The sequence below is a fragment of the Nipponia nippon genome, unplaced genomic scaffold, assembly GCF_047370975.1.
Source record: "Nipponia nippon isolate SJK-2023a ecotype South Korea unplaced genomic scaffold, ASM4737097v1 scaffold_2, whole genome shotgun sequence".
Classification (NCBI taxonomy): Eukaryota; Metazoa; Chordata; class Aves; order Pelecaniformes; family Threskiornithidae; genus Nipponia; species Nipponia nippon.
This window is the reverse complement of record NW_028262336.1, coordinates 129321311-129339984: the sequence shown is the minus strand read 5'-3', so window position 1 is coordinate 129339984 and position 18674 is coordinate 129321311. Positions and strand designations below refer to the sequence as shown.

The 18674-nt window shown below is 47.6% G+C and overlaps 1 protein-coding gene across 3 annotated transcripts in view; it reads left to right on the top strand.

The window, feature by feature from the left end:
• Positions 1–9175: 9175 nt before the first annotated feature.
• FCHSD2 (FCH and double SH3 domains 2) overlaps positions 9176–18674 on the top strand; it is a 166431-nt gene continuing 156932 nt past the window's right edge. The window contains exons 1-2 of one of the 3 annotated variants that reach the window (XM_087758860.1): positions 9176–9467; positions 12193–12290. In XM_087758860.1, coding sequence (XP_087614986.1) covers positions 9447–9467; positions 12193–12290 — 119 coding nt within the window. In that variant the 5' untranslated portion in view covers positions 9176–9446. The remainder of the gene's footprint in view (positions 9468–12192; positions 12291–18674) is intronic. The other 2 variants (XM_087758858.1, XM_087758859.1) reach the window with 2 other exon arrangements.

Genomic DNA, 18674 nt, shown 5'->3' with positions numbered 1-18674 from the left:
TGTCTGTCTATCTATTATAACCATTAAGCTCTTCTATTTTTATTATAATATACATATTAGAGCTTTAATTTTTATTTCCCATATATTCATATTTAATATAAAAATATATCCTAGAATCATAGAACATCTCAAGTTGGAAGGGACCCATAAGCATCAATGAATCCAACTCCCTGCTCCTCCCAGGACTACTATATATTCATATATATCCATATATATTCATATATAGCCTTATATATCCATATATATTCATATATATTAATATATATCCATATATGTCCATATATATGAATATATAGCCTTATATATCCATATATGTTCATACATATTCATATATAGCCTTATACATCCATATATATTCATATATATCCATATATATTCACATATAGCCTTATATATCCATATATATGAATATATATCCTTATATATCATATATGTTCATATATATTCATATATATCCATATATATGAATATATATCCTTATATATCCATATATAGCCTTATATATTCATATATATCCATTTCATATATAGCCTTATCTATCCATATATATGAATATATATTCATATGTATCCATATTTAATATAAAAAGCTGACTTCCCCCGGGAAAGCAGCTCCCTTTCATCCCCCCCAGGACAGGAGGACCTTGCAGACCAGCAGCTGCTGGTCGGCGGCCTCCTCCCACCGCCGTTTCCGTCGGCGAGCAAAGCCTCCTGCCAGGAAAACTCCTGCCAGTTCAGCAGACAAAATCCTGCTTTCTCAGCAGCTGCTGGGACTCGCTGGTGGAAACGCTCCTCCGCCGAGGCTTTCGCAGCCAGAGCTGCCTCACGCATTAATCACCCTGCCCGTCGCGTGGGCTAAAACACGCCGGTTTTCGCTCCGAAGCGCAGCCTTGCAGCCAAGAGTCCTTAAATGCAAAGCGTTTTCCTCGCTCGCCGTGAGCTTTTTGTACTTAAAAAGGTTTAAACCCCTTCAGGGATTAAATGCAGATGTGAAGAATAAAGGGGAGCGTGGGTAAGCGGCCGCTTGGGAGCCCGATGCGAAAGCGATGCCTTTTACACCTGGGTGAGGATGGGAATCAAGCGAACCTCCAGTCCTTGGCGTTTGGCTCCAAATTTTGCTTTTACAGCCAGATTCTTCTTTTTTTTAGATAAATACACTGCTATTTTCAGCTGTGGGTTGTCACCATCACCTGGGATTTAGCTCTTGGGGTTTCCAACCTTTCTGTGTCATCTCTGTTGGGGTTCCCTGAGCGTTATGTATCTCTTTGGGACCCTATTCTGTACTCTCATATAAAATGAAATGAAATGAAATTAAATGAAATGAAATGACATGAAATGACATGACATGAAATGAAATAAAATGAAATGAAATTAAATGAAAAGAAATTAAATTAAATAATGAAAGTAAAATAAAAGAAAATCATTTAAAAGAAAATAAAACATACAAAATAAAATAAAATAAGGTACAATGAAATGAAATGAAATGAAATGAAATGAAATGAAATAAAATAAAATAAAATAAAATAAAATAATAAAATAGAATAAAATAAAATAAAATAAAATTAAAAAGTTAAGTTAAATTTAATTTAATTTAATTTAAAAAAAGAGCAGATTATTCGGCCTGGCCTAGTGACACTGTGTCATGCTCCTGCCTTTCTCAGCCAATTCAGTGCTGCTCTCCCCCCAAATCTCATCCCCTTCCTCGCTCCGGTGTGGACCCCAGGGAAGCAGCTGCCCATTCCCACCAGCATATCCAAGGGGAAACTGGAGCATTAATGTCCCGAGCATCCTCACGAGGACTCGCTCCCTCCTGGAGGGGCTGTGGGGAGGGGATAAACCTTTGCAAATGGCCAGATTTACCAAAAACCATTCCAGAAGATTAAAATCCAGAAGATTTAAATCAACAGGGCTGACAAATTATTTTCTTAACCGCTCAGGGCACGGTTGTGTTTTATTTATCTCCCTCTCTGGGCTGGGCCGGCCAGGAAACCCTGTGCGGCTCCTGCGGCTGTTTCCATGTTGTCTCCTTGGCGAGGTGACACGGAGCAAGGCCAGACTTGGGGTGAAGATCTTGGGGAGCACCCACAGCTTGGTCTCCTCGGGGTTTTCCACTGTCGCATTGTGTCCTCCGCTATTAGAGAATCACAGAAGGGTTTGGGTTGGAAGGGACCTTTGAAGCTCATCCAGTCCATTCCCCCTGCCATGGGCAGGGACATCTTCAACCAGATCAGGGTGCTCACAGCCCCGTCCAACCTCACCTTGACTGTTTGCAGGGATGGGGCATCTCCCAGCTCTCTGGGCAACAGAGCTGTGACCAGAGCCAGCCCAGGCACTGGACCTTGCACCCAGTTGGGGACCCAAAGCAAATTGGGGATGGGATTTATCACCCTGGAGATGAAGGACCATCGTGGATGTAAGGACACAACATGACACAATGTGACAAACCACGGAGCCACCCCAAGAAGGCCATGGAGGGACTGGAGCGTGGCCAGAGCAGGGCAGCGAGGCTGGGGCAGGGGCTGGAGCCCAAGGCTGGGGAGGAGCGGCTGGGGGAGCTGGGGGGGCTCAGCCTGGAGAAGAGGAGGCTGAGGGGAGCCCTCATCGCTCTCTGCAACTGCCTGAAAGGAGGCTGGAGCCGGGGGGGGTCGGTCTCTTCTCCCCAGGAACAAGCGATGGGACAAGAGGGAACGGCCTCAAGCTGCGCCAGGGCAGGTTTGGGTTGGGTATTGGGAAAACCTTCTTCCCCAAAGGGCTGTCAGGCCCTGGCCCAGGCTGCCCAGGGCAGGGGCTGAGTCCCCGTCCCTGGAGGGATTGAAAAGCCGGGGAGATGTGGTGCTTGGGGACATGGTTTAGTGGTGGGCTTGGCAGTGCTGGGTTAATGGTTGGACTTGATGATCTTAAGGGTCTTTTCCAACCTAAAGGATTCTGTGACTCTACAAGCACAGCCAAGAGATGTGGGGATGGGGAAGCACACAGCCTCCCCTTGGCTTATGCAGAAGGGTCCCCAAATGGAGGGTACGTACCCCCAAACCCTTGTTTCATCGTTCCTTAGGTCTCCCCCAGCTCCCTGCCGCTGACACACACAACACCTTTTCGCTCACCGTGTGGGATCGCATCTTGGATCCCACCTTGTTGATGGATTTTGGGAGCCACGTTCTTCACGAAAGCCGACAAGGGGTGCTCAGGGATGCTCAGGCAGAGCTGCCAGCACAGGCGTGACCTGGCAGCACCGGCAGATTCCTGAGGGAAGGTAAATCCTTCAGGATCTCATTTCTGCAGCAGGATTTGATGGGAAAGCCACCGGCCAGCTCAGCTGGAGCTGCTACGCCGCTGCCCAGGTCACCCCCTGACCTGGGAAAGCTCTTCCCCACCAGCACCGATGTTCGTACCCCAGGACTTGCTTATCTCAACGAGGATCACGATTTATTTTTCCTGGTTTTGAGCCAAACCAGCTATATCTTACTTCTACCAGCACAGAATTCGTGTCTTTTCCTTGCTTATTTGCTTGCTGCGCTGTGCATCGCTCAGAGAATTGGGGAATCGCTCTGAGGAATGCCGGGGGAGTATTTGCTCATGCCCACGGCTGGGAGGTTTTTATCTTAATATCCAGTTAATAAATTTCCCTCTTCTTGCCAATACAGAGCCGGTTCCTGGTGCATCCAGCTCCCAGTTTCCCAGCAATGCAGATGCACTGGGGCACAATTAGCGGAGGAGCAGCTTTAAGCTGGGGACTGGGATCTAAGCTGCCAGGCCAGGATCAGTCCCAGGCTGTGTTTCTCTCCTGGATGGAGGAGGAATTGCTCATGTCTCCTTTGGGATACCGCTAGCTACTTAGCTGGCAAGGCAGATTAACCCTTGAGGAGCCAGACAGCTGCAGTGGGTGCTACCAGCTGATCAAAATCCTCCATTTCCCCACGGAAAAGCTTTTTAAGAGACCTCAGCACGCAGCACGACGTCTAAAGGATACCGGTTCATCACGCCATGAACATCCCGAGTCACCCTGACCGAGGGAGAAGCAAAACCCACCCAAAACGGCTCCGTTTGCTGGCTGCAACCCAAGGCCGGCGCCTTCCTGGAGCCATAAATCTCTCCTTAAAGCTCGGCCCGGCTTCATGGAAATGTCAGGTTTCATTAGAAACGTTTCATGTGCTGCTTGTTTGGAGAAAAAGTAAGAGGAATGACTGTTTAGGAAACGATAAAAGTCCTTTGGCTGCATCTTTCTCTTCAATGTTCTTGCATCTCCCTCTTCAATGATGCTGCATCTCCCTTTTTCAAGGATTATTTCACCAATCCAGCCCACCCCCTGCCATTAATAACTCTATTTCTGTAGCAGTGGATGCACTTATTTTATAGTTTGGTTTTTTAACTGTGAATACTCTTGTTGCTTGTGGAGAGCCTGGCAAATGAAGCCCTTAATAAACCTCCCACACCGACTATTCTGCTGATCCTGGTGAATATTAGGGGCTGAGCCACCTGGAGCTACCCAGCCTTAACGACCTCCTATCAATGCAAAGCAAATAAATAGCACCAAAATGAAAATTTACCTCAGACCTTAGGCACCAGCACATCGATGCAATGGGCTCTGAATATCCCCCGTGGTACTCTTAACCCTACAATTGCTCCGACCTCCAAAAACCCATCAGTGGGTCGATCCTTTGGGAGGGCAGAGAAGCACCGAGCTCCTGTTAGCTGGGTGCAAACCTCCCTGCAATGCTCCAAACGGGCAGCAGAAACTCCCTTTTGCTTTTACGGCTCTATCGTCGGTTGAACCGCTGCAACCCTGAGGTTATTTCCCGGCAGCGAGGAAGGCTGGAGCGTGCGCAAGCAACATCTGGTGCAGCTGGATGAGCGGGTGGATGTAGCAGATGGGGGCCGATCGGGATGCAGGCCACCGAGCCAGCCTGGCAGAGGATTAATTATTGTCTTTCCAACATCTGGCCAGGAACTTTCTTGCCATATATTAAAAAACCCAAACACATCAGCTTCAGTTGTGATGTTCAGCTTCAGCTGGGCTTGTCTCTAATTGTTTGGGTTTGCAGGGTACTCAGCTGCCTTCAAGTTCTCAACTTACGCCATGCAAATAAATATTTTTTTATAAAACATATTGCACTTAGACACTTATACTATTTATTTTTTGATCAGCTGCTTTATTTCACTTCTTTCCCCCCCCAAACGTGATTATTATCAGTATTTTAAAGACGTGGAAGTGCTATGGGCAGCTCCAAGAGGCAGCTCCACCACGATTTATGACCGAAGATGCAAACTCTCCGGGGACCCGCGTTGAACCTGCAGCGCCCCGTGGGTCAGGCCGCAGGGAATCTGCGGTCAAATAGCTAAAACGAAATTATTCGTGGAAGAACACAAGCAACCGGTGGCAAAACTATCACCACGCACGAGAAGGGGGGATGATGCATCTGTTTGCAGGCGTGGTACCTAAACCACTTCTCAGTCCTGCATGCAAAAGCCCGTGGATGATTTACGCCTGCGTGTGCAAAGGGTTGCATGCACGGGTGCTGCTTTGAGATATTTTAGGAGGAAGCTCCTTCAGGCTCGCTGGAGGAATGAGGCATGAGATGCAAAACTTTTGCAGGATGACTTGGTTTTGCGGCAATGAGTTAAAACACCGGGAGCCTGGCGGAGGTTGCATTTCGCATCGGCTCAGCTCGATGATTTTATTGCTGGGGAAGCAGATCGTGGCACGTTGCACCATTGACTTAAGAGTTTAGCTGCACAAACCCGCTCCCCCTGCAAGCCCTGGCTTCCAGAGCACCCGCTAATTTTTCTTAGCCCAGCAAAATATTTTTGTCCCACCCATTTTTCCACCCCCCTGCTTGAATGAAGCAGCCTCTGCATCCCCCCTGCGTGCACCCCATTGCATCTGCTCATCCTGGCTTCGAGCACCAGGCTGCGTGGAAGAGCTCCAACATCTACATTAAATAACGATTGCACTCAATGCTTCTGTCTTCCCAAAGCACCTTCCCAGTAGACGTGGGCGTGTAGGAAACGCTTTGGATGCACTTAAACTTGCTCCTGGGCACGGGGCACGGTCTTGCATGAACACCTTCGGGGGCTGCAGGTCGTGCAGCTCAAATAGAGAGATGCAATGCATTTTCACTGCATCCATTGATGCACCGCGTCTCACTCACCATTTGGAGGAGGTTTCCCGGACAGAACAACTTAGAGTAATTAGCAGCACTAAATAAACTAATAACTGGAGGAGAAAGGAGAATTCAAGTTGCATTTTAGTTTTTTGAAGTGTTAAAGATGGTTAAAGCATCTTTAAAGGCGAGGGGGCATTTTCTGGGAGCTGGAATAAAGCAGTTCATCAATAATACAGGAGCCGGCGATGGAGCAGCAGCAACGCTGGAGCACTTGGGAAAATGCAATTATGAGAATTGCCTGACGCTCTGCAAACTGCCCTGGTAATTTCCTTAAAGGAAACATCCAAACGCACTTTAATATTTCAAAGATTTCATTGCAGCAGATCTAATAAGCTAAGCCAAGCAACCGAAGTACTGGGGGTATAAAAAAAACTATGTCTGATCAGGGGTTTTTACTTCACACCCAGCAAAACATGACATTGCATGGTGGGGAGCAGCCTTTCTGCCGCCGGGGCTCTCTGCATCTCACCGAGGTCTGCAACGGGCAAGGGTTCAGGGTCATTTTATTCTCCTTCGATTAAAAAAGCAACCTCCTGCAAAAGGGTCGGCGGCTGTCGTCTCTTGGGGTGCTCTGCTCCCGGTGCGGTGGCCTTGGGGTGCACCGGGGCCTGGGTGCCAGCCTCAAGGGACTGCTCCAGCTGCTGTCCCCCCGGGCTGAGGGTGACAGTCCCTTATATACTTGAACCCCAGCTCAAGTCTGGCTTTTGCTGCTCTGCTTTGCTCAGGCAAGCTGAAAAGTGTTGGAGGGAAGGTGATGGCTGCTTTTTCTCCGGTGCCTGCATGGTGCTGGGGAGCCCCTCCTGGGTGGCACGGGCTGCCTCCTGCACCCCGATCTCCGTGGCTGGATCCTGGGGTGGACTCCTGCCTTGCAGCCTGGGCCAACGCGCAGCGTGCAGGTGGTGGCCCTGGGCAACAGCGCTGTGGGGTCCCTGCGCACTCCCAATGCACCCTGCTGTGCACACCCTGCACCTCTGTGCAAGCCCCTGCACCCCCATAGGCACACCCCTGATCCCCATGCACAGCCGTGCACCCCCTCTGCACATCCCTGTAACCCCTGTGCACACCCTGCACCCCTCTGCACACCCCTGCATCCCTGTGCACCCACTGCACCTCCCGTACACACCCCTGCACCCGCTTGTGCAAACCCTGCACCCCTCCTGTGCACACCCCATGCATATGCACAGCTCCTGCACTCCCTTATGCAACCCCTGCACTCCCCTATGCACACCCCCTGCACCCCCTTGTGCACCCCCCGTGCACCCCCTTGCACCCCCCTGTGCACAGTCTGCACCCGCCGCTCCCCACTGTGCACCCCCTGCACCCCCGTGCAAATCCTGCACCCTTCCTGTGCACACTCCATGAACAGCCCTGCACCTCCCTTTTTCACATTCCTGCAACTCCTGTGCACCACGCTGCACTCTTGTGCACCCCTGCACCCCCCTTGTGCACCGCCCGTGCACATCCCCGCACCCCCGTGCACAGTCTGCACCCCCCGTGCAGACCTCAGCTACTCCCGTGCATCCCTTGCACCCCCCGTGCACACTCCGTGTACACCCCTGCAACCCCCCTGCACTCTTGTGCACCCCTTGCACTCTGCCTCTTCAAACCCCTGCACCCCCCCACACCCTCCTTGTGCACCCCCCGGGTACCCCCCTGCAATCCCTGTGCACCCCCTGTGCATACCCCGTGCACTCTGCACCCTCCCGTGCACACTCCGTGCACACCCCTGCAACCCCTCTGCACACCCCTCCACCCTCTATTGCACCCCAGCACCCCCTTGTGCAAACCCTGCACCCTCCCTGTGCGCACCCCTGCACCCCCTTGTGCACCCCTTGCACGCCCGTGCACACCCCTGCACCCCTCTTGTGCACCCCTTGCTCCCTCCCTGTGCACACGTCTGCACCTCCCCTGCGCCCTCCTTGTGCACACTCCGTTCACCCCCGCCTCGTACCCCTCGTGCACACCCCTGCAACCCTACACCCTCTTGTGCACCCCTGCAGCCTCCTTGTGCACACTCCGTGCACACCACTGCAGCCCCTGTGCACCTCCCTGTGCATATCCCTGCACCCCTCTGTGCACACCCCTGTACCTCCTGTACACATTCGGTGCACACCCCTGCACCCCCTTGTGCACACCCCTGTGTACACCCCGTGCACCCCCTGTGCACACTCTGCACCCCCTGTGCACACCCCTTGCACCCCCTATGCACCCCCTTTGCACCCCTCTTGTGCACAACCCCGCACTCCCTTGTGCAAACCCTGCACACCCCTTGTGCATACCCCGTGCATGCTCTACACCCGCCCTGTGCACACCCCGTGCACCCCCCTGCAACCCCTTGTGCAAACCCTGCACACCCCTTGTGCACACCCCCTGCATCCCCCGTGCACCCCCCTTGCACCTCTCTTGCGTCCCCCTTGCACACCCCTGCAGCCCCTTGTGGAAACTCTGCACACCCCTTGTGAACCCACCGTGCACACTCGTTGCACCCTCTTGCATCCCCCTTGCACCCCCCGTGCACCCTCTCGCACCCCCCTGCACCCCCTTGCACCCCCCTGCATCTCCTTGCAACTCCCGTGCACCCCCCTGCACCCCCCGTGCTCCCCCTTGCACCCCCCTGCACCCCCTCGCGCCCCCCCGCCGCCTCGCGCTCTGCGCAGGGCGCCCCCCAGCGGCCGCAGCGGGACCCGCCGCTCCGAGCGGGCGGGGCGGGGCGGGGCGGGGCGGACACGCCCCCCCCGCCTCTCTCTCCCCTCCCGCCTCTCTATGGTGGCCGCTCTAGGCGGCTGGGAGGCCTCCGCCGGCGGCGGGGCGGGCAGTTGGCGGGGCGCGCGTCCCCTCAGCGGGGCGCTCCCGAGCCGCGCTCCGCCGCCTCTTTTTTTTCCTCTTTTTTCCCTCCTCTTTTTCCCTTTTTTTTTTTTTTTCTTTTCCTCCCCTCTTCGAACTCGCTCCCCCCTTTCAGCCCCGTCCCCGCCTTCCCTCCGCCGCCTCCTTTCCCTCCCCGTTCCCCAGGGCCGGGACTCGGGACGCTGCTCGGCGCCCGCCCGCCGCTGCCTGTGAGGAAAAGGCGGCCTCCCCCCCCCCCCTTCCCCACACACCCCCGCTCCTCCCGCCGACCGGGACTCGCCCCGAACCGGGAGGGAGAAGGTCGCTGCCCGCTCCTCCTCCTCCTCCTCCTCCTCCTCCTCCTCCTCCTCCTCCTCCTCCTCCTCCTCCTCCTCCTCCTGCAGCGGGGGCCGCATCCTGCTGCCGGGGGGAGGGAATTGATGTGGAGACCCAGCGCAGCACCATGCAGCCCCCGCCGAGGAAGGTGAGGGTTCCCCGCCCCGGGGAGGGTGGGGGGGGGCGGCGGCGGAGGGGGGCTGTTTTGGGGTGAGTGGAGGGGGTGGGTTTGGGGGGGACTGGGAGGTTATGGGGGGGGTGTGGGGAGGGATGAGGGGGTCTGGGGGCACGGGGGGAGCGGGGAGGGGGGCAGCAGGTTGGGCTGTGCAGTGGTGGAGTCTGGAGGCAGGTTTGGGGAGGGAGAGCCAGTGTTGGGAGGGAAGGGGGGTGGAGGGGGCTTGGTGAGGGTGGGCCGGCAAGGGGGGAATGTCTGGGGTGGGGGTGGGGTGGAAACTGGACATGGGGGGGGTGGGTGAGGTCTGGAGGCAGGAGGGGGCATGGGGATGGGCTGGTGGGGAAAGAGGTACTGGGGGGGCAGCGGTTGGGCAGTGGGTGTTGGGGTGGCCATGGCTGGGGCACCCCCATACCCAGTGGAGGGTGTGCGAATGGAGGAGAGCAATGGCTGGGTAGGGCTGGAAGGGGGTCAATGGCTGCAGAGGTATTGAGGTGGTCTGTACCGGTTGTGGGGTTGTATTTTGGGGGCTCAGCTGCCTTCAGGTACTACAGTGGGTTGATACCAACAGCGATGGGTTGGTTGTCTCGGAGCAGAAGGTCACGTCTGGAGTTGATGCAAGGATGCAGGCTATCCCGGCATGTATCAGGAGCGTGGGCGAACAGGGGCAGCCAAAAATGTGCAACATATGTGTGATGGGAACAATCTGCAAATGCATCGGGGAGGCTTTTTTGTGCCCGTGAGGTCCATGGGAATATGGGGTGCTTTGCATTAGGGGGGGTGCTGGTGTGGGAAGAGACGTAAGAAGGAATGTAGATGTGGAAAAAAGGCTGTTCCTAGTGTGGCTTGTCTGTGTAGGCAGATTGTTATCTGGGAGACTTGAGCTGTAGTGGGGTCTTGAGCTACGTGTAAATACTGATACATGGAGATTTATTGGTTAGTTATTTTGAGGGTTGTATGCAGTGGTCGGTGCGTGGGGAGAAAGGTGGAGCTAGAGACGGTGAAGCGGGTCTCAGGATGGAGAGGCTGCTCCTTTCCAAGGCACCGTGGAAGGGAGTTTTGTGGTTTATGAGATTTGTGTGTGTTATATATTCTTCGCGATGCTGCCCGATGAGGGTGGTTTGGGCTGTAATCCTGTACAGCCTGATTGTTGTAGCTCGCCGTAGGTGTTTGAGATTTCATATGCGATGTTGAGATTTCTGGGTGAGGAGAGGAGATTGCAGGGGTTTGCTGTGTGAGCTGTGGAATAGCGACTAGGAGAGATGGGGAGGGGAGGAAGACTTGAGAGGGAGCGTAAACAGAAATCCCTTGTCATCCCCCGAGCTCCCCAGTAGCCCTGGCAGGCAGCTGCAGTGAGGATCTCTCCTTGGCTCATTCCTGCCTCTCGACCTCTTGTTTTGCGGCTGGACTCTGCTTTTGTTAAACAGTTCTTATTTCCCTTTTAGTTTGCATTTGGCAGCTTATTTATATTACGTGCGTGTCATTCTTTGCCTATATTATTTCATTTGAGATTATTTCCATTACATGGGTCATCTTGTGTGGGTTTATTTATTTTCAGTAGGGGTTTTTTTTCAAATGCAGATAAAAACGAAAATGCTGAAAGTTCGTGTTAAAAATAGACACTTTTTCTGCTTAAAGTCAGGGGCATACATGTGATTTTTTTTTTTCCATATCATGTGAAAAACTTGTCTTTATGTAATGTTGTGATTAAAGGGTGCTTGTCGCTGGGGGATTGTTTTCAGAGTTAAAATCGAGGAAGATCTTGCTAGCTGATGAGAGCTAGATTTTTTTTTGCCTGGCTAGTGAAGAAGAGGGAGATCTGTGTCTTCTTTCTCTCTGAATTTTTCATCTCTCTTCCCCCATTACAGTAACTGTTTGGCATTTCTGTCCTCATGAATGCATAATGTCTTCAGATACGCTGGCAATCATTTTTTAGGCCGATACATGGATTCCCTGTGATCACTAGAGGGCTTAAATGCCAAGACCTCTTGTTTTATAAAAACAAGAACAAAACAACCCCAAGGTTCCCTTCCAAAATCAAATCATTCCTGATACCTGTGCCAATGGTGCTACCTGCCAGTTATCAGGTAGGTTCCCAAAGCATTGAAATTTTAGCTTCATGATCAGAAGGTTCAAAGAAAAATACAGTACAATACAAAATACAATGCCACACCAATGCTAAAAAACGTAAGGCCAGCCTTCTGAAGTCTTTTATAGAGGGCTCTCTTGATCTGATGCACAGTCAAAAACCAACTTGATGTTTAAGCTATCTTTAAATGATAGCAATTGTAGGACAGTTCAATAAATTTGAAAATGGTGTGACTTGCACTGAAGTGCTAAGTGTGCACACTATAATTTAATTTTTTTCCGCTGTGGCCTGCTTTTTCTTTTTTGGTAGGCAAAACTCCTTTGTTGCACACAAGCTACCCTCCCAGGTTTTGGAATAAAATTGCACTTTTGTTCAGGGTTGGGCATAAGCATGAGATTCTTGCCATGTGCAGCGTAAGCCTGCTGGGGTGACAGCACTTAGTGAAATCAGCCTTTATGGATGTTGCGTAGGGTTAAACTGGGCGCTTAACTCTGAATCTTCCACTGAAATATGCAATTTCAAAATAGATGAAGGACATGAATTGTTTTTGTTCTTGTTGAAATTTGACTTGAACTCTTCAGAAAACATATGTGGTCTGTGGTTTTTTTGTAGGTGAAAGTAACACAAGAGCTAAAAAACATTCAGGTTGAGCAGATGACAAAACTTCAGGCCAAGCATCAGGCAGAATGTGAGCTACTTGAAGATATCAGGTAAGGTTACAGAAAGTGCTACCAAAATTCCTTTAAGATCCAGTTTTTGGAAGAACATTTGAGTTACAAAACTTCAGGAACTGACGATGGAATTTCCTCTTTGGATTTCCTGCTTTTAGGCTGTTAAAGTTTTGACACAGCTGGAAATTATAACTGGAGCTAACACAATGCAAACCATTTTTTCTTCTCTTCAATGGGGGAAATGTTAAAAAAAAAAAAAAGTCACAAACAACATGCAGAAAGCATTGGTCTTTACAGCAATATTTCTCTATGTAATAGACTAAGACTTTGATTTACCGGTTGTAAGAGGCTGCTAAAATTATTACACTATTTTAAAACCACTGATGCCTCACTAGAGAGAGCTTTGAACAGCACTTTTAAATTGATTGTATTTTTTACCAGAAACTTATGAGAAGGTATTTGCATTTATAATTTAAAACTCTACACAGGTTAAGATCAATAGGGAAAATCTGCATGACATCAATTGTGGGGGTTTTAGTATTAATTTTACCTAATGCGGTTGCTTCTCTTGAAGTTAAAGTTTGCTTTTAACAAAATATGGTAGTAGTGGGTACCTGGCATTACATGAAGGGTTAATCATTCCATTTGGAGAGGATCAATTTCTAGGATGGTTCTTCTGTAAAATACTCAGCAGTAAGTCCACTGCTGTCCTGCTCTTTTTGGCAGTGCACAGTCCACCCGTTAATTATTTAAATGAGATTTCTTGCTTTATATTTGTATATAAAATGCAAATGTGGCAACTTTGACAGATGACATACTGTTTGTCTCGCTCTCACAGTGTCCTCTCTTCATAAATCAGAATGTCGAGCCTTCAGCCTTCTCTCCCCTGTTTTTCTTCTGTGGGTGTTGAAACGTTTTTTTGTATGGGAAAGAGCACAGCATTCATTTCCTTAGATTAAAATTAGCGGCTGTGCAGTGTTTAACAAGCAAACGCTGAGTAATAAGTAACAGGCTGATTGAAGGAATTTTTCCCCCTAGATAGAAGCTTATTTAAAACATCCAGACCAGGTACTGCTGCTCTAGTCCAGGTTTTGTGAGCATTTCCTATTTTTCAGGAGCTTATAATTACTTCCGTCTGTATTCTGCTGAAAGATGTCATAAGTGTTATTAGCCTGTGGATACGCAAACAGGAAAACATGTGAAAATGCCGGCTTAAAATATTTTTCTTTAATGTAATTTAATTTCTACAGTTAATTTAATTTGTAAATTTTAATGTTACGGACTAAGAAGCTGTGTTAATATATTTAATTCACTAACACGGTCACTAAACGTACACAGCCTCTGTTCAGCATTCTTGTTGCAAGCAAGCTGCGTTTGCAGAATACGCTGTGTGGATTTACAGATTAAACATTCTTTAAACATGGAATGATGTGATAGGATACGACAGCTCCATCGTGTCAATGATTTGTTCAAATATCAGATAACAGAATAAGAGAGAACAAGAGAATTTTTGCTTCAAAACGTTTGCTGGGAAAAAAAACTATCTTGGTTTGTGACGCAAAGGCCTTTTAATTGCATCTGGCTGTGAAGGAGGAACTGGGCTTTGAAGACGTGGTAGTCTGGATAACTGCGCCGGTCGGTGTGTGAGACGCGTGTGAGAAGCTGGCTGTCAACCTCGTCATCCCATTACTGGTGTATTTATGATTGTATTCAGGATATGCAGCCACCGTGATTCCGGAGTGTTCCAGAAAGCAACGCTCACTGGAACCACACACAGGATCTTTTTGTCTCTGGAACGAAGAGTTATTTTTATAGAAAGCACCCCGCTGTTATCCAAAAGTATTAAATTTTAACTGAATGCTGTTTGTTTATCAAGACTTGAGAGAGTGCGGGTCCTTCTGTAGCACTGCTGGAGCTTTCAGGCACTGCAAGAGCACAACTTCGTGCTCTTGTTTTATGCTGCTCTGAATTCTACAAACTTAACTGCTGCAGTGGCAACAAGAAACTCTGAATACGTGGTTTGCAAGCTGGTGATTAAGAACGCATATTTTAAAATGTTAAATTATTACAAATAATTACTGTGTTTGTTAGCATATAAATACAAGCATTCAAATCACATATGCAATACTTACAAACCATAGTGTTTGTATAGGATTTAAAGCTCTTAATTACATTTTTTATATTATTTCAGTTCAGTTTTGTGTACAACTAAACAGAAGCGATACTAGGAAAAGATCAGAAAGGTCTCTTATGAGTTCTAGCAGAATACATCCATTGTCTAGTATATTAGCAGATGATTTTTGGCAGCCTACCAGGTCATAAGCATACTTGCCATTCCAATAGCTTTGATATCTTTATGCAAAACCGAGCGCTGCTTTAAATATTTGTAGTTTGAAGGCTTAAACTATGTCATTTGGAGAGGATGAAGACTGAGCTACTGTTTATTTCAAACGGGATTTTTCTTGGTCAGGGGTGAGGTATATAGGTGTAACTACTTTTTTTCAGGCCCCTCTGAAGATACTTAATCTCTTTGAGGGCTGTACATAAACAAGCCCACCATGTCTACTTAAATCTAAAATATGTCTTCTTTTTGAGTGATAATGCAGTGTTTTGTATGCAAGGATGCAGATTCAGGTCCTGGAGGCCAGGAAGAAAAGGCAACGTGTTTTGCTTGTGGAAAGCATACCTGGGACTTGACAAAACTATGTGCTGATGGTTGAGTGGAAAGCTTTCCTGGGAGCTGGATGACTTTTGACACAACGTAAAATTCTAATACCCATTAAAAAAAATCAAATATCCACTGCAGTCTAACAAACTGCATTTGTGTTTCTCCTCTCTGTGGGAGCTTAGTAGCAGTAAAGCTGGAGTATCTTTTTATGACTTGACAAGACTATAATAAAAAATGTATTTTGAAATGTGTTAGCAAATAAGTTTAAAAATACATTTCTGTGTTTATAATTCTATTTGGCTCTTCGTGTTACATTTCTTCATACTTGGTGACTGGAGAATTTGTGGAACAAGTGATTCAGGATGCTTTTAGGATCATTGGCTCAGTTTTAGGCATGACATATGTTTATTTTCTGTAGCTCACTAAAGCTACCATATCCTTTCACATGGTAGATCTGTGCTGGCATTACTATAAAAAGATTGTCTTTCTGCAACTGTGATGGAGAAAGAGGTTTTTCCCCCGGAAAGGTAAACGTAGGCTTTGTTGCTGTGAACCAGAAATCCTTCAGAGTTTCTCTATGGCTAGAAATACTTCTTCACTCTGTCCACACCTGGCTGCTTTTAGGCAGCAAGTTCCTTTTTTCCACCCCCCCGCCCCCCCCCCCCCTTTTTTTTTCTTCCCCAGGGGCCAACTGGGTTATGAATGGCTGAATTTATCAGAGGTGTTGGCAATTTTCATATATTTTATTTTGGTTTTAAAGATTGCCTTATTTGATTGGTGGTGGTGAATAAGTCACACGTAGTGGTCTGAAATTGCCCTTAGTTTGCTGGGACATAGGCATACTTTCCTTTTGTGTGGGTGCATGTGTCTGCAAAACTGTGAAGAACTCTGTATGATCCACATCTTAATTCACCTTGGTATTTCTGTAATGTATTTGTATGCTCTAGACCTTATAAACTTGTTAGGTGATAGGTGCTTTCCCTTGAATGTTATCTCAGTGCCTGCTTTTCAAAAGAACTTTATATACCTTTACGGTTTTTGCGAATGTATTCTAAAATGTCTTTTTTAAAACTTCTTTGCCTTCATGTTTTGCCAGAGAGAACGAGGTTGCGGTTACGCGGCTGTTTTAATCTGTTCTAAAGTCTGGACTGCCAGGGCCAGCTCCGCTTGCCAACTATTTGTACTGTCTCCCTGTAGGAGCACAAGGATGGGTGAGCCATGTGGATTAGGGAACTCACCCACCTGAAATCAAACCTTCCTGGCTTTTCTCCCCAAAAGGGATAATTTTTGGATAAATCCATTCCCTGATCCCACTTGCTGCATGGCTGCGCAAGTGCCGCTGCTAGCGTGAGAGGTGGGAGGAACGAGTACCTGCGGAAGGAGAGGAAAAGCAAGGCTGTGCAGTAGCAGCCCAGGTTCACGTGGGATTAAAGTCACTGTGGAACCACAGCCTGATGCTCCTGTAGAAGGCAGAGCTGCTGCTTTGTGAATTACAGAGCTGGAAAGGCCACCGTCTTGAAGTCTTAGCTCATTTTCTGCTGTCTGGACGTGTTGATCTTATGTTGCTCTGTCATTTTAAGTCGGTTGACTGTACAGGGTGTTGAAAATAGAGGTAAAGATGGCATGATTTCTGGCCGAGATGGAAGAGCAATACAATCCTTTCATTTGTTGGGTCCCAAGTTTAGTTTTTCATCATTTTCAACTCAATTCATGTAAAAAGAATTACCAAAACCGTAGGCTCATAATCTTTATGTTCTCCTGATATGGATGTAAATATATGTACAAATACCTCTTTCTGCTTCTTTCACTTTTCTGTTCTTGTGGTTTCTCCTGCCTTACTTTTTCTTCTTATTTAAAATATATTTTCATTGTTCAGTCTAGCATATATTGCAATGTAATCTATCCTATAAATTAATTTAGCTTTTTTTTCAGAAAGCCACATTCTTTTTCTCACTGTTTCTTTGTCATTCCCCTTTCTCCTTCTGCTGCCTTGCCCTTGTGTGGTATGTTCTGTCTTCCACCCTCTCCTTCAAAGCTCTGCCCTCTGAAGATTGCTTCTTCCTTCCAATTTGTCAACTTTTTTTTTTTGTTTGTTTTTCCTCCCAAATACTTCATCTCTTCCCTCGTCCTTTCTTTATCCAATTTTGAGCTTGTGAATTTTAAGTCGGTATTGAATATCGCCTCTGTTTCCGAGATGCTTTGGTATTTAACGTTCAGCAGTACCGCTTATGCCTGCTACCTTTATTAAGCCTCTGTGTTTACTTGCTAAGCGGGGAGATCTTCTTGTGGGTCTTCCTTAACAGCCTGAGCCCTTTCTGGTCTCGGATGCTGTTGCCCTGTCGGCCGGGCTCTCACTTGCTTCTGCTCCACTGGGATGGGGCAGGTTGGATGTGGCGTGTGTGGGTGAGGAAAGAAGGAACTTACTGGGGATTTGTGTTCATGTGCCCAGTACGAGGCTTTGACGTCTCTAACTTGGTGTCTCATTCCTGTCATAACAAGCCTGAGTGAACAGTACAGATATTTAAAAAAAAAAAAAAGGTAAAAGTATGAATGAATATGTATCTAGATAGCTAGTTGCTGCTAGTTTTAACATGTCATTTTATGTATTGAATTATGCTCCACTTAATAAAGTTGCATGTAACCTTTTGCAATGAATATACTTTGTACTCTTCAGTGGAATTTGACTATGCTTCTGTAATCTCACTGATTATGTTGGTAGGTTCGTGATAAGGTTTTCGGCAACTTTGGCTGCGAGTCAAGTTACTGAAGTAGAAACTAACTGCAGTTGCAATTTTAAATACAGCACATCTAATATAGCAGCTACAACGCAGATCACTTAACAGATACTGTGTTAGGGAGAAGCCTTGTCACAGTATGGATAGCGCTGCAGAAGGATCAGTAACTGGAAAAGAAAACTGTAAAAGAGTATGTATTTACGTATGTATATTAGGATGCCGTAAGAGATTCTGAAAAATTATGAGAAAGCTTTACTTTTCCTGTCCTGAGGCAAAGTGGTAGTGAGGAGTTTACCTTTCTTCCTGTTCTTCCCGGTCTCCAGCTGCAGGGAATGCAATTTGTTTGGATATTCTTGAACCCTGTATTGGGCTCCAGAGCATGTTTGCCTCTGGCTAGTGGGTATCTGATAAGGCTTTTTTTTTTTTTTTTTTTTCCCTTTTAAATTCCCTTTCAGAACTTTCTCTCTGCAGTCGCTGGGAGGTTTTCGTAAGGAGGTCATCTTTTTTCCTTTATACTGCTCAGAAATTTGTCCTTCATTGCCACCTTTCCTTTTTCCTCCAAGGTCATTCACTGCATTCAGCAGACGTGATGCTCGCCTCTGGTGTTCGTGGCTTTATTTAAGTAGGAGCAGAGTGATTTTCTGTGCTTGCAGGTTCTGAATTCTGTAACCTGGCAAAGTGGAAGACAGCAGAAGAATTAGAAAAACTCATGAAAACTGTATGCATGGTCTTGTTTTAATCTGGGCTTGACGCACACTTGAAAATGCTTTCCTTGTGCAACTAGTAGATCTAGAGGCTTAATTTTTTTCTTTAAAGCTTGCCGTTTTCTTAGGAGTTGATGACATTTTCTTTCCTCTTGGGCTGATCTTTCTCACCACTAGTGAATATTCTGAGTTCATTTTTTATTTTTTTTTTTTCAAGCTCTGTTAATTAGTTGAGGGGACACGGCATAATTCTTTGCCCTAACACTAAATATGCAGAAATTTCAGAAATTTTGAGAAAAGTTGGTGGTGTTACTTC